The sequence below is a fragment of the Aptenodytes forsteri genome, unplaced genomic scaffold, assembly GCF_000699145.1.
Source record: "Aptenodytes forsteri isolate BGI_AS27 unplaced genomic scaffold, ASM69914v1 Scaffold138, whole genome shotgun sequence".
NCBI lineage: Eukaryota > Metazoa > Chordata > Aves > Sphenisciformes > Spheniscidae > Aptenodytes > Aptenodytes forsteri.
Window position 1 is genome coordinate 243,324 of NW_008794014.1, and position 23,981 is coordinate 267,304.

Genomic DNA, 23,981 nt, shown 5'->3' on the forward strand with positions numbered 1-23,981 from the left:
ATGAGCGTTAGGATGGGTTTGGGTTTTTTTTAATAAATTACGCTAATGATGGTTCTGCCTCTTACGGTGAGTTTCTCCGTGGATGATCCTGGAGCCTGCACAAGTGCAGGGCTCACTGAAGATGGTGGGACCCTTTGGGGTAAGTCATGAGAATGGACTTTAGCCTCTGAACATCTTCCGCAGCAACCTTACTGAGATCGCTTTCAGCTTTGGGATGAAACTCTGCAACAGCCACAATGAGCAAATTTGGAGCACGGGGCTGAGAAAATGCTGCATTTACCTCTTGTGCTCCATGATGCCTGACAGCATCAATTTTGAAGTTACATAAATACGATGCGTGATGGCAGGATGTAACCATTTACAGTTTAGAAAGCAGGCTATGATGTCATAACAATGACTATTTTTTTCAAAAGTTTAATTTTGGACTTTTCTGGATATATTAAGCACATGCTTTGCTTCCATTTTTATATCTTAGTGCTCTGTCTCCAAAGCAACATTGATAGTTTAAGGACTTGGCACGTTTCATGCCACCTCAGTCTCAAAAATTGAGAAATCATACCAACTCTTGGTTGATAGTGAGAAGGTGAGCTAGAACTAAGCCTGTTCCTGACTTACCATGCCAAGAAAATTAAAAAGACAGTATGAACAGTTGAGTATGACCTATGAAGTTTTACTTTGAGAGGAGAGACCACAGATGTGGTTCTGCACAGAACACTTTAAATGACAGGATACAGATAAAAATCAAAAGATTAACAGCAAATAAGTATTTTAGAAAACAAAGATGCTAGTAATAATATCTCTCCGACTTCCCAGTTTGTGGTGTTTTGTGAATGTTGCTCAGTTACTTCTAACGCATTCATTGTTGGCACAGAAATACTGCACTGGACTGGGAGCAATTTTGTCGCAGATTCTCCACAGTATTAGAATCATAGAACAGTTTGGGTTGGAAGGGACCTCTGAAGGTCATCTAGTCCAACCCCCCTGCTGTGGGCAGGGACATCTTCAACTAGATCAGGTTGCTCAGAGCCCCGTCCAACCTGACCTTGAAGGTTTCCAGGGATGGGGCATCCACCACCTCTCTGGGCAACCTGTGCCAGTGTTTCACCGCCCTCAGCGTAAAAAATTTCTTCCTTATATCTAGTCTCAATCTACCCCCCTTTAGTTTAAAGCCATACCCCCTTGTCATGTGGCAACAGGCCCTGCTAAAAAGGTTTGCTGCCTCTTTTTCAGAAGCCCCCTTTAAGTACTGATAGGCTGCAATAAGGTCTCCCCGAAGCCTTCTCTTCTCTAGGCTGAACAACCCCAACTCTCTCAGCCTTACTGTATTTCCTTCTTCTGTAAAAAGATGAGCTGTTGTGGTGTATTTCGGCATAATTTGGAATTCTTCCAGGGTAATTTTGGCCAGTAAGGTTCTCGTGCACATTTTTCCCCTTTCACGTGCACACATGAGTCACTTAGTTCTCTGGCTTTACATCGCAAGACTAGTTGGGGTTTTCAGTCTGAGATTATTAAACAGTACTGTGTGGCGTTCTTTCACTCAGGCCTGTTGAAAGAGTATAAACCACCATTATCAATATATAAAAAAAAAAACAACTTGAGGAGGATGTGTTTAGTAACTGCCCTTGTCCTGCAAGGTTTCCTGTTTGTAATCCTTTAAGAATTAGAAGTCTAATAGAGAGTAGTAAAATTATTTTTATGTAGTGTTTCCACATGAAATTCAGACAACTGCTCAGCTTGTAAAAGGAGCAGGGGTTGTGTGCTTTGGATGCTTCGCAAGGCAGAGGTACTGTGGCTTTACACCTTCACCGGGCTTTAGGGGTTGTCTCTGCTTGAAAATTATAAACCTCTGTAGAGCGTCTGGGCCAAGCCTGTCTGCCCGCTCCATCGCCCTCGCAAAGCGCTTGCTGGTCAAAGTCATGGCACTGTACCAGCGCGTCCAACAGGTGGTTGCTGCTAATGTACATTGGCTGTCTCTTTACTCTGGCCAGAAATGTTTCAGACGTGAATAATTCACAGCTGCTTTCCTGAGGTTTCCTACCTATAAACCTACTCTCCAAAAGCCCTTGACTCTTTCCTTGACACAGCCTTCACTGGCAGCCCCTCCGTTTAGTTTGTTCCCCATAGCTGGGATTAATTTGGCAATGAGTAACTGTTCTCACCTGGTGATTGACCTCTAAACTTACTTACAAAAAATACGTGATTTCCTCAATACGTTACAGAATGTGTTCTTTTTTTTTTCTTCAGTATATGGAACAACAGTCTCTAAGACCTTACTTGCTCAGAGAACAAGGCAAAGTAACATCATCACCCTATGCTTTTCCCTAGTACCCTATTTGTCCTTCTACTGAAACACAGGAGGAGGAATTGTCACACCACTTTGCAGTGTTGCAAGGCCTTTCCCTTGCTTTTGCAGAAAGGTGGGAAAAGGTGGCAAAATCCCAGGTTAGCAGGGCACAGAGCGGTATGAGAAGTGTTTCATACATGTTTAGTGTGAGGTGCAGCATAGGGAACAAGGAGAGCCATTCTGAAGGGAAAGCTGTGGTACGTTGAGGGGAAAGGGCTAGGTCGTCAAGTGGCCAGATTATGTTTCTCTTCCACGTGCTTTCCCTCCGAGTGGACAACGGAGGTAAGTTAGCATTAAAAACCTGAAAATCTTTGGTTCTTACAACTGAGGACTGCACTATGCACTGTCCTGTTTAGTGGGTAACCTTGGTAAAAACTAAATTAGTAGTGAAAGGTGCACTCTTCAAATTTTGTGGGGAACGAACACCTTCGTATGAATCAAGCTCAGCTATACAGGTCGTGCTCTCCCCTGACTATCAGAAAGGGAAGGGTTCAGAAAGAGGCAAAAAAAATGTTCAGAACTGAAGATTGCTAGTAGAAGGGTAATATTCTATATTCTTTTGTGTTAGCAGATTATTGTCGGTCTGCCTAATCCTTTTAATAGAGGCAGAGGCTGGATCAGTAGAACAGATCCAACCTCAGCCTGTGGCTTTCATGCATGATGGAAGGGCTGGTTGCTTTTTATGAAAAAATTTTGCTGTGAGATCCGGTCAAGGTGGAGGCCCACCTAGCAGCATGTTGTGATCATGTGAGTTGAACTCTAGTCTGTTTCTGAAGGTTAACTGTTTCCAAGATTTTCCTTGTAGGATCCCTTTAGTCCCTGAGCAGGGAGGGATTGGATGCAGTCCACAGCATCGCTTCCTACAGCCTACGACGATCAGGTTTTTCTTCATTCATGTCTTTGTACAGTAAGAATATGAAATGAACCTGAAGGATACTTTCACCTCCCAGCAAGGAACAGCTAGTCCAATCCTGTCATAGACATCACAATAGTAGGTTTCAACCTAACTCCTATTACCATGGAAAAGGCTAATCCAAAGTTCAGTGCTTTCCAGACTTGTATGGGGACTCCTGTGTGCCTGTATCTGTGCATTTAACATCTCTCTTGCACCTTCCTAATTCCTTTTCTCCACATTGGCTGAATAATGAAGGCTTGTTCAACTATAGTGGTATGACTGGAGTGGTTCATGAAAGCCTAATCTAAGAAAGAGTTTAAGCCCATGGGCCTGAAAACTGCAATCTAGGACATGAGTTAGGTGCTGAAGTTTCACTTGCCACACCTGAGAGGAGGGAGTAATCCTAGGAGAACCTAGATGCAGAGCAATACACCATGCAATAGCATGGCTGAAGCATAGCTTGGGAAAGATACCCTGAAAGCTAAACAATGAATGCCTAACCCTAACACACTTGTGTGATTCAGTGTAAAAAACATCATCTGCCATGAACAGCAACGAAGGTAGGAGGAGGAAACCAAGGATGTGGAATTTCTCTGGCTTGTCTGTGAGAATGTGGGAATCTGAAATGCCTGTTGAAATGGGAATGCAGGTCTGTCTTATCTCCCTTTCCCTCCCAGCGTATCCAGAAGAGAAAGGTCTCCCCACCTGCCAGGTGGGGGGTGGATGGGTATGGGTGTGGGTATGTCCTGACTTTCCAGAGCAAAAGGGAAAGATCTGGGATATTCTACTTGCTGCAGACAAGTTTACCTGAATCTACTCTGCAAGACTGCAGAGCAAGCAAACCTTCGTGACGCAACACCAGACCTGATGCTCATCTGTGTGGAACTAGACAGCGTCCCGTGAGCACTGGGGAAAGAAGAGCTAGGATTTAGCCATCATTATTTAACCTTCATCCCAGTTTACAAATTTCAAAAGGACTGCTTTTTAGATTAACAGAAAGTTAACCTAAACTGATGAGTTTGTTACTGTTAACGTTAAAAATGGGGAATGTGCTCTCTTGGAAAACGTGTGGGAGCAGTAAGCTTGCTTGACTCTGCAGTGTTAGCTCCGGACAGTAGAGTGCACTGCTCATGCAGCAGAGAGGAAGGTGTCTCTCAGGCTGCTGCTGAAGGGGGTCTTGGGATCCCAGTACCCTCCGATTCCTTTTTACAAAACTTAGTCCTTCAGTAGATACAGCTTTAAGACTACATTTATTCAGCAATCATCACAGGCATGACTGCAGCTTTTGGGAAGCGTGCCACGTATATGCACTAATCAGCACGTGTAACCCAGCCAGCCTGTGAAGATAGAGGCTGTACGAGCTGTGCAAACCCACTGGAGGCTGCACACGTGTGCGCTATTAGCCTGCATCGGCATCGGTGCAATTGTCCCCTCTTCACTGCTGTTGGAAACCTACTCGTGCTGCAGGCACACCTTCAGTTACAGTGCAGGCACATCCTGAGAGCGATTACAGGTGGTCATGGGTCTGGTTTGTCCTTGATCTCTAGAAAGCAATTAAATGTTTTCTGTGGGCACAGAAAACAAAATACCAGGTAAGTTGTCCTTTTTACTCATGTTAGAGCATCCGTCTTCTCCCATTTTGTAGAGTTAGCCTTTTCCATACAGGGGCAGGTGAGAGGGAGGTGAGGAACTAACAGGTTTCCAAGACACTCAGGTCAATGCAATGTTATACACAAAAATCTGCACTGATGGGAAAAAAAAGTGTGCTGTTGTGTTGCATGTGGAAGAGGCCCTCAGTAGCAGATGGCTTGGCTCTTTGAAGCCAATGTTGGTACACCAGATGGTTGCTGTGGCACATTAGCAAGGAGATGTTCTGCACTTACATTACTTTGTATGTATTTTTATTTGACTTTTCAGATTTGCACTTTACATTCACATGGGAGGATTGGCAGTCACTTTATGAAATGTTACAAGAAGCAGCCGTAATCAGGGCTGGAATAATTTTAGTGATCTGCAAGTCCGTATTTCAACATCTGGAAGAAACAAGCAGCGTTATTTTGCAGCCTTGGGTTATTTTCTGGCAAGTTTTCTTTTGTAGCCACTTCAAAGAGGCAACAGGTTACAACATTTACTAATCGTGTTAGCAGACCCCAGCACTTCCCAGTGTTGTGGTGCTGTCCTGAGTCCCACTGTCTGGTCTTTTCACTTCAAGCAAGGTAGTTCTGGTGGTCACTGAAAGAGGTAGCTCCTGTGTCTAGTTGCACCGTTTAGAAAGCAGCCAGCACAGATGAGCCTTCAGGTGCTGTTGGAGACACACACACAGTGGAGTGAGGAGTGAGGCTGGAGCACACAGATGAATAGCTCTGGTTCTCTAAGGGCAGACGAAGCTATAGGGTAAACCCTAGCAATCTGGAGGATTTGGACCCTTCAAAAGAATTTGGAATACGGCAGTGATTTGTGCCTTAGTGTTTGTTTCTAAAATTTTGGATCCATTTTCTTTCAGACGGGGCAGTCCAGTTGAAAACCTGGTGAAATAATATCTGGTTCCAAAACTGCTTGCTACAGCCCAACTTCAACATGTCCTGCTCTACTGCTGGCATCTTCTCCAGAGCCATGCCACCTGTGTTTGGCTTGGCAGGTAACTCTCCTTCTTCCCTCTCTTAGGGGCTCAAGCTTAGACCAGGAGACTGCAAACCCTGCCTGTTCCCTAGTTCTTGTCCCAGAACTTACAGTTCTAAGGTCTTGAAGGACAGGCTATGCATCGCTTGTGCCACAAAGCATGGCGACCTCTCTAGGTGAGTACGCAGGGCCTGGTGTTCTTACCAAATTCAGTTTACATGCGTCAGCTTAGATCTGGATCAACAATCCAGACTGGTCCAGCAAGTACGTAGCCCTGGTGATTGGCTGAACAGTGACCTGGAAAGGCTGAGAATGATGCACAGTGTATTTGTGTAGTTTTTAAAGAATACATACATGCCGCACGTTAAGTCCTAATGTATTAAAGTATGAACTAAAGGTAATGTTACACAGTCCATGTTCGAGGCATTTCAGATGCCAAAACCAGAGGTCCTAAATCCCTTAAAAACATCAGGTCAGGAGTGCTTTGCAATGGCTCTTTTTATGCTGAACACCTACCCTTCCTCTCCCTGCTTGAGCTGCACTGTCCTCTGCAGGGGCTGCCAGGTGGTATGTTCGTAGGAGAGCACGCTGCCACCAAACAGTGCACATACACCTGAGAAGAAGAAAAAGTACCACTTGGTCCATATCAAATCCCACTTTGCTGAGCATCGTTTTGTCTTTTGTCCACCTTTTGCAGAAGTTACAGCTGATTAGACTTAGGCTTGTCTGAACACTTGCATGCGGCACCTTCTAGCTGAACCTGCCTTGAATTTCAAATTTGGTGTCAAAGAAGCCCTCAGGCAGTTTGGTAACTGAGAGGCTGAGACAGGAGAAGTTAAAACCTCACGAGCTGCAGTGAGGCTGTGTATGAAAGCTAGACAGAAACTCAATCTAGTGCTAGATGCAGCTGCGCACTTAGGAAGCAGCACAAGCCAGAATTGCATCATGTTCATGTCTAGCAAGTTCACGAGTTGAACTGCTTATGAAAGGCCAAGTCAAAAAATTATGTAGTTACTTAAGCTGCCCAGGCAGGGCTACTGCCATGGCTCGTATCAGTACATGTGCTAGAGTCCACTCAACTGGGTGCACTAGGAGCAAAGCACCCTCGGGTGACTGTCCTGGGATTTTCTTTGCTCTTCTTAGACCTGTTAGAGGAGGACAGAACCTCGAGAGTGTAAGACCAAACCCACACGCCTCTGCTTCCCTGCGCATTGGGCTGGTGTCTGAGGAGACGGCTGACTGGCTGGGACAGATGGGAGACAGCAGAGCTGAACTTCATGTAGATATTATGGCGTGTAAGTTGACTTTTCTATTCTAGACATTTTGAGCTGAAGTGCTATGAATCTGATCCTATAAAAAGTCAGAAACACCATATAAAAATCATATTTACATACCAAACTCTTTTGTTTACTCCAGCCAGTCCAATCTCAAGTCACTGAAACTGTGTTGCAGAGCAGATTTGAGAAGAGAACTAAATTAAAGCTGTGCACCAGTCAGGCTACTTGGACTGAATGCTGGTTAGGTCTTAAGTCTGTGAGGTGTTTAAATTGGCTAGTTTTTAAATGGTCTTAAGAAGTTCAGAGGATAGGGTCCATGACTGGGAGGTGAGCCTTTCACTTAATCTTACCTGTTCCAGTCGATGTGCCAGGGTCCTTACTGCTAGCCTTTTAAAATGAGAAGGGTGTCTCACCCTGGGGCTAACAGCTACTGGACAGAACTCTGCAACATACTCACTGCCGTTAATCTCACACCTATTTGAGAGAACAGATCAACAGATCTAGAAGAAATTAGGGCTTTGCTGATGAGCACATTGGTCATTCAATAACTACTTGCCCATCCACAGTGATGTTCCATCTTGGGGTGCTGTTGAAGTCTAAAGACCTGGTTACCCAGCAGTTTTCCAGGTATAACTCAGTGCTGGGGCTCTCGTCTTTCAGCTCCACCTCGAGAAACACAGGCTCCACAGGTCGCTTGAGTATTGCCATGTTGGGCTCATAGAATTCCGTGAAAGATTCATCTTGAGAAAATGTCAGGGGATTTTGTTGTTGTTTAATTTTATTTAAATTAAAACATGTTTGGAAATTTTCTGATTTTCTTAGGAGGAGGCTTACCTTTGGACACTCTTGAAACTACGTTCAGGGCTTCTCTTATCCTTCTGTATACTGCAGAAAAGGAAATGCTAGTGAGGTTCTTTAGTAGGAAGCAAGGCATGTCTTAACAAGGGAACTTACAACTGAAAGAGTCTTAGAAGTTTAAAAATGGAGGAAGAGAATTGCCTACCTGCAATATTTGATCTTGGTACCATCGTACCGGAGCCAAAGGGAGGTGATGTGGACGGATCACTAGCGAAGGCACCTAGCACTAGGGTCTCTTTTGCTCGATAGTAGCACAAGACTGTTAGTCTACAATAGGAGAAAGGGTAATTTTTGTGTTGACTTTTACTTTCCAGCAGCTGTACCAAAGTGAAAAGTGTCAGTGAGCGGTAGCTCCTACCTGTAGTCTGGATCTCTTGTGATTGTCGGTATGCTCTGTCCTGGAAGAGTCTCCTTTTCATAAGAGATTTCATTTTCATAAATAATGTGATCACCTTCAAACTGTGCATATGGGAAGCTCATTAAAAATTGAATCTTCTCACGAGCTGGGACAGGGGAACAAAAGAGAAAACGCAGGAGAGACAGAGACTTCCAGCAGATGTATCTGCTCCGGCCATGGGCTTACCCTTACTGAAGTGCCACAGGTAGTGACATGGAATTTGAAGAAGGCATGTCCTTCATTGTACTCTCTAGGCTTGCAAGAGCTATCCCTTAGTTTGGTTTTACTCATATCAATGGCAGGAACTGTCTTCATTTGGGCAGATATCATTATGGTACCATCTGGGTGGCATACTGAGAAAATCAGAGAGCTGGTTATAAACTCAAGGAAAGAATCACAGATCTTTTTATTGATTGATCAGTTGTATAACTTACTTATAAATGCTGAAGAATTAAAACTGCAGCTAACGGAGAACATCTGTAAGGTCTCCATAGTTCTCACTTTCCTTAGGGCAATGTCAAACCTTGCTTTAATTTTCTGAAAGGACACTTCCTGTGAAGGATGTGATGGAAGAGGTCTCCTGTTAAGGCATGTGATCCACATGTACAAAGTTCTGCTCTTTAGCTTGTGCCACTTGAATACTAACAAGTCACAAGAGTTAAGTCAGTGTGAAGACTCGAGCCTGATGCAACATGGGGGCAGAAGTTGTCTTGTATGAATTAATTGGTCACTGTCACAGAGATAAATTTTGGCTGATTATTGGTGAATAGTTCAGATGTTTATTACAGCATCAATTTTCGCCTGCCATGTCTTAACTTTTCTACAAAATGTCCCTTTAAAAGAGCTTCTTTCATAAAAGCTATATTGAAATATTGTTTCTGGCTCAGTGCAGATGGGACATTTTGCCTCATCTTACTAAAAATACTGAGGAGTTTGTTTTTGAAGACTTGGTGCATATCTTTTAGAGACAACTTAGCACTGCAGATTACCTAACACATGGCATTACCAGAAGGGTCCATGTCCGATACCTCTTGTCCTACTTGCACTGGCTTAGAGTCCTTCCTTCTGGAGGTTTTCCAATATGTGGAACACTACAGCACTGCAGACTGTGACTGTAGGACTGTGGCTATATGAGCAAACAGTCCTACGTGCTTTAAAGAAGGCATTGCTATACAGTTCATGTACCTCATAGATAACTCCCACAGCGAACAGAGGTATTTGCAAGATCAAGTGTGTAGAATTGGTAACTGCAAGATACCCATTGGTAAGTGCAACGTGCCGGTTCAGGAGCTTGTTATGAAGATACAGGTTCCAATACTGGTGCAAGCCAAAAGTAGGGATGGCTAGATACAGATTTTCTTCATCACAGTAACCAACTGCTTCTGGTAGTTCTGCGGGAAGAAGGTGGGACAAAGAGTTAGCAATGAAGGAAGGGCTGAGCGATGATGTTTGGCCCAGGCAGGGATTCCTATCATGGCTAAATTTTGCACTGGCACTGCAGCAGCGCTGTTACGTGCATACTGGCATCGTCTGCAGGGCTTTGGCTGTGTTGTGGAGGTAGCAGCTCACTATTGGTGGGATCGGGAACCTTCGTTCTTTAGCGGTGGCCTGCCAGCCTGCTTGCAGGACTACTCCCTGTTTCAGTAAGGCAAGCTGAGCTATGTATGTAAATACGGTTTTTTGGTCAGCCTTCTTTGGGTTGAACCCAGAGCTATTTCAAAGATAAAATAGGACAGTGAGGAGACTGTCAACTTCGTGGCATCCAAAATCTAAGAAGTTTGAGAAAATACCAACCAGACCTCCTGACTGTTTCAATAACCCGCTAAGTACAGCTTTTAGTGGATGATTGTCTCCTTACAGAAATGCTGTCTTTGGAGTTCACAGCAATTCATTCGAGTCAGTTGAGTTCTGCCTTGGACGCGGAGGCAGAATTGCATTTGAGGACAAACTGAAACTCGTAGCAATGTCTGAAAGTTTTGCCAGTAGATGTATGTTCAAGTTATGAGGCATCTTGTTCACTGAGTTTGCAAGCCAACTTCTACACACTAGTTTTTATTGCTCTCAGTGTCTCGAGGGCAGACTGTCTTGCCAGTATGCAGAAGAGCTGCCATCAGAAAAGCAGCAAGTTGGCTATGTTACCAATAATGAGCTATTGAAGGGTGGGGTTTTCCCAAAAGCTCTCATCCTCAGTCTAATGCTGTTCTCACTGAATTCAATGAAAATCTGATCCATGCTGTTGATGGATCAGGGGGGAAAGCTTACCGATATCAGCAATCACACATTCCACCTCTGCTGAATGATAATAGAGTGTCATCTCCGGACCCACGCTCATAGTGTAGTTAACGAGGAGGGTATATTTTGTTTCATTTCTATTCACATACTGAAAGAGAGAGAAGTGTAAGGCTGCAGTAGCAATGGCTTCCAGCACAGACAGGCATGTATATCCTGAGCAGCACTAAATAAGTATTCCAACACCCTCCTCTCCCCTGCAAATAGCTCAGTCTCCAAAAACATCGCTTCAGTTGGCCTAAAACTATTCAGAAACCTGGACTGTATTCAACAGCTTTTTCAGCCAAACATAAATGTGCAGAATGTAGTGCCTGTTCAGAAAATGGAGGCAGAAGTGAACACAGTAGTGTTTCCTCTGTAGCCCACTGGTGAAAGAGCTCGTAGAGGGAGATCCATGTCCAAATCCTTATTCTTCTTTACTCAGAGTGTGGGCTCAACCCAGGAGAGTAAGTAATCGGTAAAACAGAAGGTGTGATGGGATGCCATGAGAGATCCCTCTCAATATCCTCATTTACTTCACTAAAAGTGCTCCCAAAGCAAAACCTGCTGTTCAACCTGAAAGAAATACTTCTGAAAATTTTTGGCTTGCTTTGATCCTTAATGCAATTTAACTGTGGTTTGACTGCAGCCTGAAAACTATTTGTGCAAGTCCTGATCCTGTGCATTCACAATGTTGTTCCTTGTAACAGAAAATAGCATCGCAGCTCTGTGTGATTTGGTTGAAACAGTGGTAGAGGACTTGCAGTTATGCATCCTCCCACTGAAATGAGAGGTTGAATTCCCTCTGTGAGTTTATACTTTTTACAAATATTTAGATTACAAATGGTCTGAAGCTTAACAAAATTACATTTAGAAGACCGTGAGCCTGCCTCTATGTGCTCTCACGGTGCGTGGCCTGTGCCAGCGGTCAAATGGCTCTGCATAAACAGTAGGTTCAGGAATTACTGGGTGTTAGTAACCGGTGTTTGCAGGATTACAATAATTGATTTATTTTTCCAAGGCACTCCTCTTTCAAGGGACAGCATTTAATAGAGATTTGACAAACCTCTTCCTGCTGGGCGTGTGCTCGGACATTAGCCATGCTGACAGACACTAAAGGAAGTCATATTTCATACCATGTAATCACACCTGATGCTGCGTGTCTCCCAGAGACCTAGGGAGAGCAAGGTGGGGACATACAAGCCTCTAATCTTAATTCAGATGAGCTCAGACTCATTGACACCTTTGTGATTGAGGAACAGTTGTTGGTTAATAAAAGCCAGACTATGTTCTGAAAAGGGACTGCCCTACCCCCTCCACTCAGCTGCTGAAGTGACCTGCTGTATCTTACCTCCTTTAGAACATATGAATCATCAAAAGAGACTTCCAGGATAAATCCTTTCGTTCTATTAGAAAAGGGAGTTTCATAAATCTTAAACCCCTGGTGCTGTGCTTCCCTCAGGGTAAATGGCACATTTCCTATTGCGATTGCCACCAGAGAGACATCGGAAAGAAAGTGTCCAAATGCAACATTAAATAGCCTTTCCTCTGGCAGAGTATCTGTAGGGAGAGAACATCAAATTACTGGTGATGTGGATCAAGTAACGAAGACGGTTGGGGTGGCCTCCCATTCAAGTTCCAGGAAACTTAGCCAACAGCCATCTCTTTAGTGGCTCTGATTAATGAGTGTTTGTGTTCTAGTCAGATCTGAAATACTCTGAGTACGTGAGAATTGCTTCAAGCTGCAGGAGATTAACAACAAATACATACAACTTTATAGAAAGTGAGTTCAGTAACTTTCTAGAGGTGCACTAAGATGTGCAATGACTTTCCTATAAAGAAATCTAGAATCTAGTTCAGCCACATAAAATATGGAAAAACTATCATAATGTATGCCAAGAGGCTCCTTTTTCTTTCTATATCAGTTATCCAGGCAGCTCCAAAGATGTTTAGTGTCTTAATGCATTGGAAAATGTCATTAAAAAAACCATTACTGCACCACCGGTTGGCACAATGATTTCAGTATGTTCCCAAGATAACAATTGCAGGCAGTTTGGGGGAGAAAATGCCATCAATGAACACTGTCCTTAGACAGTTCTCCCCAGTGTGATAATTGCATAACACAACATCTTTATTCTAAAGTCCTAGTGCTCACTGGAAAAATCTGGATGTTAGTGTGAAAGAAATGTTTACGTTCTTATCAGCAACTTATAATTTTCATTTCATTCCATAATGACGGGTGATAAATGGTACATCCGTTAAGGCTAAAGGTTTGGGGGTTTTAATAATACCTTGAATCTTGACTTTGGCTAGCAAATTGGAAGTGGGAGTTGGGAACATTCTGGTGAATGTAGGTGTGTGGCAGAGGTCAAATGGAGCAATGTATAACATAGCAAAAGCAAGAGATTGGTAAAAGTCAATGAGAGGAATGACTTACTGTTGATAACTGTTGGTATTTGTGGCATGAAAGGTGTGGTGATGGATTTGATGACAGTATACTTCGTGGTTTGCCAATCTGCATCTGTCCACGTGTGCTCCAAAAACAAGTCAATACTGTAGATGACTCCATATACACCACCAGATATGGAGCTCTAGGAGGTAAAATTTGTGATTAAGTCTTAATTCTCAATAGCTCAATAGAGGAATGACTGAATATGGCTAAAATTCTTACACTAGAAAGAGAAAATGGTATTCTAGTACAGTTTGGGATGGATTTTCCTAGGGGAGCTTGTTTGTTTGCTTGGCCCATTTGTCTGGTCCATGTTTGGCTCAGATACTGCTGAGATTCTCAATAAGGAAGTATCAGGTTTGGGGGGGTGTTTAGTAAGTAACCATATTTGCATTTATTTTTTTATAATCCCTGGATTACCAGTCATGTCTCTCATTCTGTCCCAGTTCACTCTGAAAGTTTGTCAGTGCTTCCAACAGTTCTTCAGGCCAAGCCTGTCTGGTGTTACAATACACTGTAACTGGTGTCCACTGATACACAAAAAAGTGAACTTCTGAAGGGCATAAATCAAAATCACACCAACATCATCTTCACAAATGGAACTGGTAAAGAGCCTTCTGAGAATATTGCCAGCTGCTTTCTAAGTGTTCAAGGTCAGGTTGGATGGACTTTTGAGCAACCTGATCTAGTGAAGGATGTTCCTGCCCATGGCAGGGGGGTTGGACTAGATGATCTTTAAAGGTGCTTTCTAACCCAAACCATTCTATTCTGTTCTACTGAACATTTGACACTGCCTCTGTACCTGTAAATTATAGATTGACAAGGAATATACCATGTCCAAAGCAAGTGGCTGCACCCAAACTACATGCTGGGAACCTGTCCCATGCTAACTCATGCTGTCTGCATGGAAATTGTCTGGGAAATTACTCCTTGACCCAGGCCAGAAGTTTACCAGGACTAGTTTCATAATGTAACAACATAGACAATTGAACTCCAGTGCCCAGGAACCCCTTCACTCTTAATTTATTAGTATATCTTATAGATTATTAACAAAAGACAGTCTCTTGCTTCTATCATGTTCTGTAATCATAGAGACTTAGTTTCTGAGTAATGTTCCTGCCATGGCAGGGGGGTTGGACTAGATGATCTTTAAAGGTGCTTTCTAACCCAAACCATTCTATTCTGTTCTACTGAACATTTGACACTGCCTCTGTACCTGTAAATTATAGATTGACAAGGAATATACCATGTCCAAAGCAAGTGGCTGCACCCAAACTACATGCTGGGAACCTGTCCCATGCTAACTCATGCTGTCTGCATGGAAATTGTCTGGGAAATTACTCCTTGACCCAGGCCAGAAGTTTACCAGGACTAGTTTCATAATGTAACAACATAGACAATTGAACTCCAGTGCCCAGGAACCCCTTCACTCTTAATTTATTAGTATATCTTATAGATTATTAACAAAAGACAGTCTCTTGCTTCTATCATGTTCTGTAATCATAGAGACTTAGTTTCTGAGTAAGTGCTTTCAAAACACAGAGAAGGAGCATCTAGGTCTTCAAATATTTCTTGTATGTAAGAATTTTAAGCAGCGATCAACCACTATTTGGAACGATCATGATTTAGAAACACCTTCCTTGGTGCAGACCCTCAAATGTGTTAGTGTGAGACAGGTTCGTACTAACCTTTAGCTTGCCTCCTTCTGCTCCAATAGGGATAGTTATTCTGATGTGTGTCTCATTGTGCTCCAGTAAGTAGTTCTTCTCCTCCGGGTGTACTATGACTTGATCATCGACTCCCATTAAAATGTTTTTAGACAGAAAGGTGGATTCTTGAACCACTAATGTGGGGATAACACTTGGCACAGTCCATGTTAGTGTAGTGTCAGTGAAACTGATGCCATCTGTTGAGTTAGATAGACAGTCCCAGAAGACCGGGTAATTGGAGTTACCAGTAAGTCTTCACGCTGCAATGGCTGTCTTTCCCTAACTCCTTTTCACCAGGGTACCTTTACAGCTTTCACTAATGAAACATCTGCTAGGATATTAGCAAAAACCGATGGCTATTTTGTCACCAAAACCCTGGCGCTTGAAGTGGACTTGAATCATTTCAAGTGACTAATTAATTTATTCAGAAGAACCGACGGTCATGCTCCCAGCTACCTGCTCTTTCGTCTTTCTGGTCCCAGGAGTTTTGCCTTATGGCAAAAGGAATGGGGCACAGAGCCGCCTGTTTGGACCTTCCCCTTGAAATACTGGCTTCAAGATCATGACAACTTAAAACCTTGTGCTTCCTCATCAATTGTTCACATTAATACTGTTCTGTGAGAGACAGAAGGTGCAGCCACCACTGTTCTGCAAAAAGCCAGGCTAGTTTTGCCTCTCCAGAGAAAAGGACTAGGTGAGTCCCAAGGATGCAGAGCTGCATCCCCTGCGTGGAGTTATGTCACAGGGGAGAGCCAAGGCTGTGGGCTTAGTCCAGGGGAGGCTCCCTGGCCCTTCTGCAGCAGTTTTACTTGTCTCCAGTTCCCTGCATCTAACGCGGGGGTTTGAGAAACCAGAGACAAGACATGACACTGCACTGGGAACACAAGTAATATAGCATCACAGCAGGGAACATATTTGTCCGGGACTAAAGCCATGGACTCATGTTGCTCTGAGGGCAGCCTGTAAACCTCTTCTCTTACAGAGTAGGTCACAGGGAAGTGGGGAGACTGTGTTTTCTAGTAGCTCCTTAGGCAGTTATTCTTGGTGAACAAGGAAGAAATCCTTACCAACAGGACAGGATACAGTTGTGTCAATCAGCAAAAGCAGCCACCGCTGCCTGTACATGGAAGTAGAAGTGACCATGTTCATATTTACACCACTGACCTGTTGGGATGCAGGCAGAAAAAGGGAACTGATGTTCTATAGAGGCAGTGGAAACAGCACAGTTTTGTGTCCAATTGAGAGCAACAACTCACCACGCTGACGTGAGACTCGTTGCTGTGATAGGGCGCACGGAGGTACACTCGGGACAGCGTATTATTGAAGCTGTAGCCCAGTTTTGCTGCATCGCTTACCATTATTCTTTTTCTCCCTGATGGAGAAACAAACATCAGTTGCCATAGCTGGTATGCAACATTTTGAGTCTGCAAAAGAGAGATGAGCTGTATCAGATCTAAGTCTACCAAAGTCTCTTAAAAAACTATGATATTGTAGCACCTATTTTCCTGTTAGAAGCTGGAGTAACTGGAGTGACACTGGACACTACTAGTTCAACCCAGGCAAGAAATACCCTTGATATATACAAAGATAAGGAATTCTGTAGCTCTTTAAGGAATCTTTAGAGATAGCCTTATAGCAGCCCTGGAAGAGACTTAGACTGGTGGCCTTGAACAAATCCCCTTGGACAAAATGCCTGTGCTGTTAATAAAATGATTGCCTTCATGTCTGTCGATTGCTGGAGCAGTCCAGAGGCCACATGACAGACTACCTTTTATAGTATGTAGCCATACTGTGTCAAAGATAAGAGAAGAATGTCTGTACGGGTCTAGAACAGTCTCTCCTGAAATGATAACCATATGGGAGGATAGTCAAAAGGAAAAATGGGCATAAAGAGCAAGTAAGACATGAGAAAAATAGGACAAGGGTATATATTTCCCCCTAATACTTTCCAGGCTCAAATAATTTTCAGTTCAGTGACTCCTGAGCTATCTGTAGCTTCTTTGTATTTTGTATATCTTATTGGATTTCTCTTCAGTCAACTTTTCCAGACTCTCCTTGAGATCAAGCAAGCTTTTAACAGCCACATCTTTCAGCAAGGAATTTGACAGATTCACTACCCATTGTGCGAAGAACCACCTACCTTTGTTTGTCTTGAACCCAGTTTCCACTAATGTAACAAGCATATGACTCTGTTCTCCCATCTAAATGTCTTTTTACAGTCTAGAGCTCTAAGAAAACCTGAGAGGTTTTTCAGTACTTGATGGCATCTTTGCTATCTCCCTTTTTTTGACAGAGATGGAGCTATGCCCCAAGAATGACTCATGAGACTAGTGAGAAGAGGCAGGCTAGGAACTGTTAGCAAAGACTCCCTTTCATACCTCTGGCAGGGCTGACATCCACGCTACGGTGTAGTCATTTGAAACTGCAGGGACATCAGTCTTCACTGACACCTGGGGACACAGAGGAGATTCTTTGGGGAAAAAACAAATCTTCAGCATTATTACAGGCATGGGGAGCAGAGAGAGGGCTTTCAGATTTCTTCTCCAGTGTCTGTCAGGGTTTAGCAATTTACATGCACTGGAGGTAATTAAAATGTTTCCAGAGAGGTTCTTGATGGCAGTAATTTCTGTGGCCTTAATATGAAAGTTAAAGCCATGGCATTTATGGTGGTGCATGTACAGCAGAGGGAATACTTGGTGTATAACCAGGTAAATAAAAAGTCCTGTTTCATATCTGGTAAGCTGTAAACTAGATCCCACTCTGGAGACTTTCAGGGGCATCTGGGTCTCTCCACCGGAGATATATGGAAGCAGGCTATTGGCTTTAACAGGACTGGTTCCTCTTCCTATGCAGGCTGAACACCTGAAAATGCAGGATCCACAATACCTAAGGTAGATGCTATGGTGTAAATCTTGCCAGCATGTGCTGCAGAGTGAGGCAAGTTCTGTACATTGAGCTTGGAGTCAATGTTTGCCTCAGACATCCGTAGCATGGTTTGTGTTGCAACACCCAGACGTGACTGCACAACCTCAAGTCCTAACACGAGAAATATGCTTTCTTCATCCTGCCTATAGTAGGTGCATACAAAAGGCAGTGAAGTTTGTTTTGTTCAGTGCCTTATTTCTACATTGGTGTGTAGATGCTGGTAGCAGGCTGGACAGCCAAATCGTACCACCCAGTGGGAGGCAGGTTCTGTCTCACAATGATGTCCTGTGAGTTGTGTGATGCAGCAGGGGTGCAGCTCTGCAAACTCTAGGTTTTATTGTTTCAAATATAAGGATGACATTCTCACAGATGCCGCAGCACTTTATAACGTAAAGGTATTCTCGTGAGCTAAACAGGTTGGCCTGCCTGGCTGCTGATTTGCTTGCAGTGGCTTGACTTACATCATCTGTACAGTTAACTGAGTTTCACTGCATTCAAAATACCTATGACATGTAAATGTGTTACTAATAAGTACCTACAGTTACACCCTCTGCTGAGTATCAGCAGGTCACTGTTACGCCTGGTACATAGTGTAAAATCAACTTCTGACAGGAATTTGTGGAGGTTGTTGCGCCTGGCAACAGGGAGCTTGGATGTAGCTTTGCCTTCAGTGGGAAAGCTTTTACCTCCATGTAGTTTTCTTCACATACAATTTCTCTTGAAGCCCAGGAAGAGTAGGAGCAGTACATAGGGTAGGTGTAGGTCACAGCTGCCCTCATGCTTGAAAATGAGGAGATCTTGATGTTCACAGTCAGTGAAAACAGCTCATCTGCCTGGGAAGAAAAACAGGCAATTCATCAGATAGTGTGGAAGGTCCCAGGAGCGGCTGCAGGGGACCATCCAGCCCAGTGTCCTGTTTCTGAAAGTGTTTTATAATGATGAGAACAGATTGAGAACTGTAGTGACAGTTCCTCCAACATACCACCCTGTCTTAAGTGGTTCCTGTGCAGGGGCTCTCTGAGCCAGAGACATTGCCTCAGTACTTACAGCCTTTGCCTCAGATCACATCTCAGCGCTATTCTTGCCGCAGTATTAAGGAGCAGTTAGTCAGGGGGAGGTCTGACCCACCTCACCATGTGGTTCACATTCCTCCCATGCATGACTGCTACGTGCCTCCTCATGGAGAGAGTACTGGAGCTTTTAGTTTGATGTAGGTAGTTCAGATCTATCTTACAAATGCTGTTTAGTGTCTATCTTGACCAGCTGGTCTATCTTGACCAGCTTCAATAAGAGCTCCTTTTGGTCCTCCAACTTTACAGGAGCCACACATGAAGCCATGGACTGTGCTTCTATCTGACATGGATGTGTATTTTTCTACAGAAAAAGGCAAAACCTTTCCAGAGAAATTTCCAGTCTGGAAATCCTGGTCATTGCACAGCACACTGTACACCCCCCATTCTTGTTAGCATAACCTCTGCCGATAAAGTTTTACCTTATTTTTTCTGTGGGGCTTCCAGGACCAACCAGACTAAACATGGACAAGCAATGAAGTTTCTACTCTGATGTGTTCTGTTTCTGGGTACTTTTCATCTCAACTAACATTTAGAAATTTGAAATCCAGGCCACACTTTTACATGTATTTTAGGAAGGGGTGAATCACCTTCTGGAGATGCCTGTTTCTCTCCATTGACTATTGTGGAAGTGTAAACAACTAGTTTAGACTAGACATTATCTTTTAGATGGCTAAAGTTACGTGAGACAAATCTGGGTCTAATAGATGTGTGTGATCTACATTCCTAGGCATGTGTTAACAGGCACATTACCACACAAATTAAGCCAGGAAATTATCTGCCAGGATCACACTGCAAATGTTGCTTTTTCAAGCAGATGCCTACTTCTTTCCAGAGAGGGTTTCAAGAAACTCTCTGGCAAATCAGCAGCTACAAGGATATGCTTGAGAACTGGCAGCTAGTCAGCAGCATTAGGCTAAGTGGCATTTCACGGAGAGAGGAAATCCCATGTCAGTCACACTGAACAAACCTCATACTGGAGAGCCATTGCCTATTCATTTCTACACACCATCAACACTAACTCCTTGAGTTCACTATTTCTTGAGTTCTCAAAACATGCCATTAGAATGCCATATAATATCTCAGTCTTGTTTTTTTGGAGAGGATGTACTGTCTGAGTTGTTTTCAAGCCCATCTCTGGGTCTTACCTCGTTGGCCACATGACAGCCAAGCACTGACGCGCGGAAGACGGGGTTGCCCCACACGTCTTCTGACAGGACATAGCCACAGCGAGATGCTAGTTTCTCATCCAGCAGAACGGGGCCAGCATAAGGATCTACAGAAAAAGGGAATGACGTGTGGGATGGAAAGCTCAGGGCAAGTCACGGGGCAGAGTGGTGCTGAGGCCCCCTCATGCAGCTCTCCTCTGAAAAGAGGTCCAGCTGGGTTGGGTGCTCTCCAGCGACGTGTGCTGTTAAGGAGCTGGCGAAGCTGTGCTGTATGTGTTAGAGTGCATGAGGCAGTCTGGCATGTCTGAAGCTCACCCACATTATGTTCACTTTAATGCCCATTTCTTTGTGTCCAGAAGCTTGTGCTACAGCCACCTTGAAGCGCTATTATGGAGAGTTTCTCTGAGGCATCATATACATTTCTCCCTCCCTGATTTTACTCTCTAGAAAAGAGTTATGGGCTATTAAGCCCATCCATTTCTAAAAACCCTCAAGTCGTGATAATCTGCTGCTCACTCTGGTCAAAGGGTGCAGTCATGGACCTATTTTGGATGGGCACTTCTACAAATTGATCAGGTTTGCTGCCCATCTCTGCTTGGCAAGGCGCTGTGTGCTGTTAAGCCTATGGGAGAGCCAAGTAACAGGCACGATGGGAGCTGGCTCCGCTCAGCTCTTGATACTGGTAGAGTTAATAACATCATATTTTGCTAATTATCTGCCCTCTGATTAAGGAACTATTTTAGTCTTGGGTTAGACACAAGAATCTGTACCAATAGATAGGGTTTAACTAGCTGCCATTGTAATTTCTAGATTTGTCTGTCATCTTCGTATGTCAAACAGTATTAATAACTGCTGTTTCAGTAGATGTATTCTTGCAGCCAGGATAGACTAAGGAGATAAGTGAGAAAAATTTTGGAAGAAGAGGGAATAGGTTTTATGAGACCAACTGATAGAGCTGGAAGAAACAAACAACCTTTTTGTGCCTGAAGGCTGGTCTGTTTTTTCCAGCGATATCAGTTGCTCTCATAAATGCTATCACTTCTCCCCACACCCTTGCTGTACTTGACTTTTTCAGTTCTGCCTCCAAATCAATTGAAAAAACCCAACCCCCCCAAAAAAAGTGGACTGATCTCAACAGAAAGAAATCTGGTTTGGGGTGAAATCACATACTTTTGTCAATCTGATGTGAACATTTTCTGGTTTTCATTTTGGTTAAGTAGATTTTTGTTTTCCTCAGCAAAATGGAAACCCTTTGTTCAATCTGAACTAGGGTATTTAACTGCCATTGTGGTGTTAAATAAAAAGGAAATTAAAAATAAATCCTTTAATTGCTGCAGCACTCACTCAGCACTTGTTGAGAGTGTGCTTTCTGGGTATTACCCAGCCTACGCTGCTGTTGTCATTTGTGCTGTCCAGACATATCCAAGCTGCAATGTCGCCTTTGTTTTCCTTGCTAGACAAGTGTAAGGGCTCAGCAGAGGAAGGAATGAAAGCCAAATGTCAGTCCTTCCTCCTCAGAGCATCCTTTCTCCTTTCCCCAGCATGTTAGTTGTAAGAGGCAAAGGGGGCTGTGGCTGTAGAAACAGGCTTTACTCATCTGTAGGGATACTGGCTAAACTGAAGTGCGAGAGGCCAGGTTTAGGTGGCGAGGATGTTCTGCAAGTTCTTTGGGGTCAGTTACCAATTATCATGTAGATGGCAGCAGCATCCAGACCACAGACACTGTGATCACTTAGGTGATTCCCCAGCCTTCATGGTACTCAGGGCAGCCACTTGTGACTCACCATTGATTTCCAGCTGGAAGAACTTTCCCTGGAGCAAGAGGTTATTTAGTTTCATCCAAAAAATCCTGGAACGGCAACTGCTCTCTACAAAACCTGGTGGAAGCACATATAGAGCAGATGAGCCAGTGGGACCGGAGGGCAGAGAAGAGGCACATCTTGTTACAAGCAAAATAACCAAGTTCTCATCCTTGCCTCTCCCCACTATCCTTTTATCAAGTTTCACCAACCTGGGGGAGCCATCTGCCTCCCTTGTCCCAGCCAGAACAGCAAGAAAAGCAGCCAGATCCTGCAGTGTAAGTACATGAACAAATGATGGGGTGAACAGAGAAAAAAAAGATCAAGATGGAAAATGAACGAGGCAGCAACCAAAGTCTCATTACCTGCATAGTAAGTAACCCACAGCCTCCATCTGTCCCCAGACACCTGTGCACGGGCAGCAAAGTCCTCCTCCCTTTGAAGTAAAGCTGACCCAGCTGTGGAGAGGGAACTTGGTCAGAGCCAGGAGGAAAGGTATAGCTGACCTTTTACAACAGAGATTGTGCTGTCTTCTCCAAACCTTGTGTGTGAATCAGGAGGGGCCGGTGGCTTCTGTCGTGGAGGGACGCCTGGGCTGAATCCTGCAGTGCCCTCCAACGTTATCTGAGCTCCTGGCAGTGGGAGCAGCCTCCTTCTCACTGGGAGGGCAGAACACCCTTCTGCCAGGTATTTACAAGGTCAGATGCTGCTGCTGAGCCTAATTTTAATGAGTGCAGCAGGGGGTGCTCGGTGCTTTCCATTAACCCCTGGGAAGTAATCTCATTCCTTATAAGCCAGTTGGGTAGCTTTGGCTTCAGGTCTTAAGAGCACATGAAACATTTCCCCGGAGGTATTTTAATTGGGTCTACACAGGAAATACATTTTTGTTTCTGTGAAATGTCCCAGTGACCCAGCCATGCCAGAGATAACAGCAGTTCTTTGGCAGTTACACGTTTTGCTTTTGTGGATCCAGTTAGGTCGCCCTTTGATTTGTTTGATTATCGGAGAGTGTTTTGGTGAAAACATCTTGATTTTAGAAGTGCTCCAATATGTCTGGATCAGTCAGACCATGTGCAGGTCTGTAAATGGCCAAACATATTGCCTGGGAAGAGAAAGTCATTGCGCCTGGTGGGAGCTGTGGCTCTGGGACTGCAAGCGCCCCGGGAAGCAGGAAGTCTGAGAGCTTTGGTGAGCTAAAAATATGGCTTGTGTGGCATGGATGAGCTACGGTGGGGTGAGAAGTACAGGACATTTAGGTTGACATTTTAGCCACTGAAACCCAGGGCTCAATCTCCTTTTGAGCCCCATTTTGGGGCATTACCCAAAAGCAGAGCTGTGCTGTAGAAATGAGATTGTTTTTACAGTACACTTCACACCACTTTGGGATGAAAAGCCAGTGGGCACATCCAGTCACAGGACACAGTGCAATCAGTGTCATTTTATCCTCTGTCATCCTCTCTCAAAGGACCTCTGCAGTAACAGCAGAACCCACACCACCGCCCTGCCAGAAACGCTCACTTTATACAGCAGGGAGCTGGTGGCACGCTTGTGTGAGTGCTCTGGAGCAGAGCCCCGGGGCTTTAGCAATCTCCTAATTAATGTCCTTTGGCCACAAGACCCTTTCTCATTCAGCGGGAGCCGAAGTCCAACTTCTGCAACAAACTTCTCATGAGCCCACGCAGGACTCGCTGCACGATCCTGGCCTGTGTTAACTCTGCGTCCCCGGACTCAGAGTGACTCTTCATTGAATCCAGCTGGGGCTGGAATTAGGCTGGAAATGGCGGTACTCAGATACCACAGTGATGAGTGTGGTGTAACAAGGAGATTTTGAATTTTGAGTGAAAACTTCAGTATATTTGGATAGCAAACGGTTCCAATTTTGATAAGCCACTTCCAAGAGCCATGTAGCATCTCTCTGAGATACTGAGAGTCAAGGTCTGAGGGAGCCATGTTTGAGAGAGCGTGATTGCAATTTATTAATGAACAGCCAACCACCAGGACAGGTACACGACTGCAATTAGCTGCCTTCTTTGCACAAGCAGCGAGGAGATGAATTTCTAGATCTTTGGACAACTCAGAGCATCATAATTACTGTTTCTGGCATTAATCATGGTTCTAAATGTGGCAGAAACAACTTTGGATGTGACATAGCAATTGTGGTCAGTATGCGATAGCCAGCTCTTGGCCTCGCTGTCAACCAAG

At 44.1% G+C, this 23,981-nt stretch overlaps 1 protein-coding gene across 1 annotated transcript; it reads right to left on the minus strand.

Annotated features, from left to right (window-relative positions):
• Positions 1-7,672: 7,672 nt before the first annotated feature.
• Positions 7,673-22,311, minus strand: LOC103908341. The gene is made up of 16 exons (XM_009290702.1): positions 22,145-22,311; positions 21,992-22,050; positions 21,765-21,857; positions 19,960-20,087; positions 18,428-18,574; positions 17,195-17,266; positions 16,073-16,240; positions 15,884-15,980; positions 14,796-15,013; positions 13,096-13,249; positions 12,010-12,218; positions 10,653-10,770; positions 9,539-9,781; positions 8,352-8,496; positions 8,139-8,260; positions 7,673-7,875 (listed from the first exon to the last, which is right to left on the minus strand). The coding sequence occupies exons 1-16, from the start codon at positions 22,171-22,173 to the stop codon at positions 7,673-7,675; spliced, it is 2,205 nt and encodes a 734-aa protein (XP_009288977.1). The 5' UTR covers positions 22,174-22,311.
• Between the last annotated feature and the right edge of the window lie 1,670 nt (positions 22,312-23,981).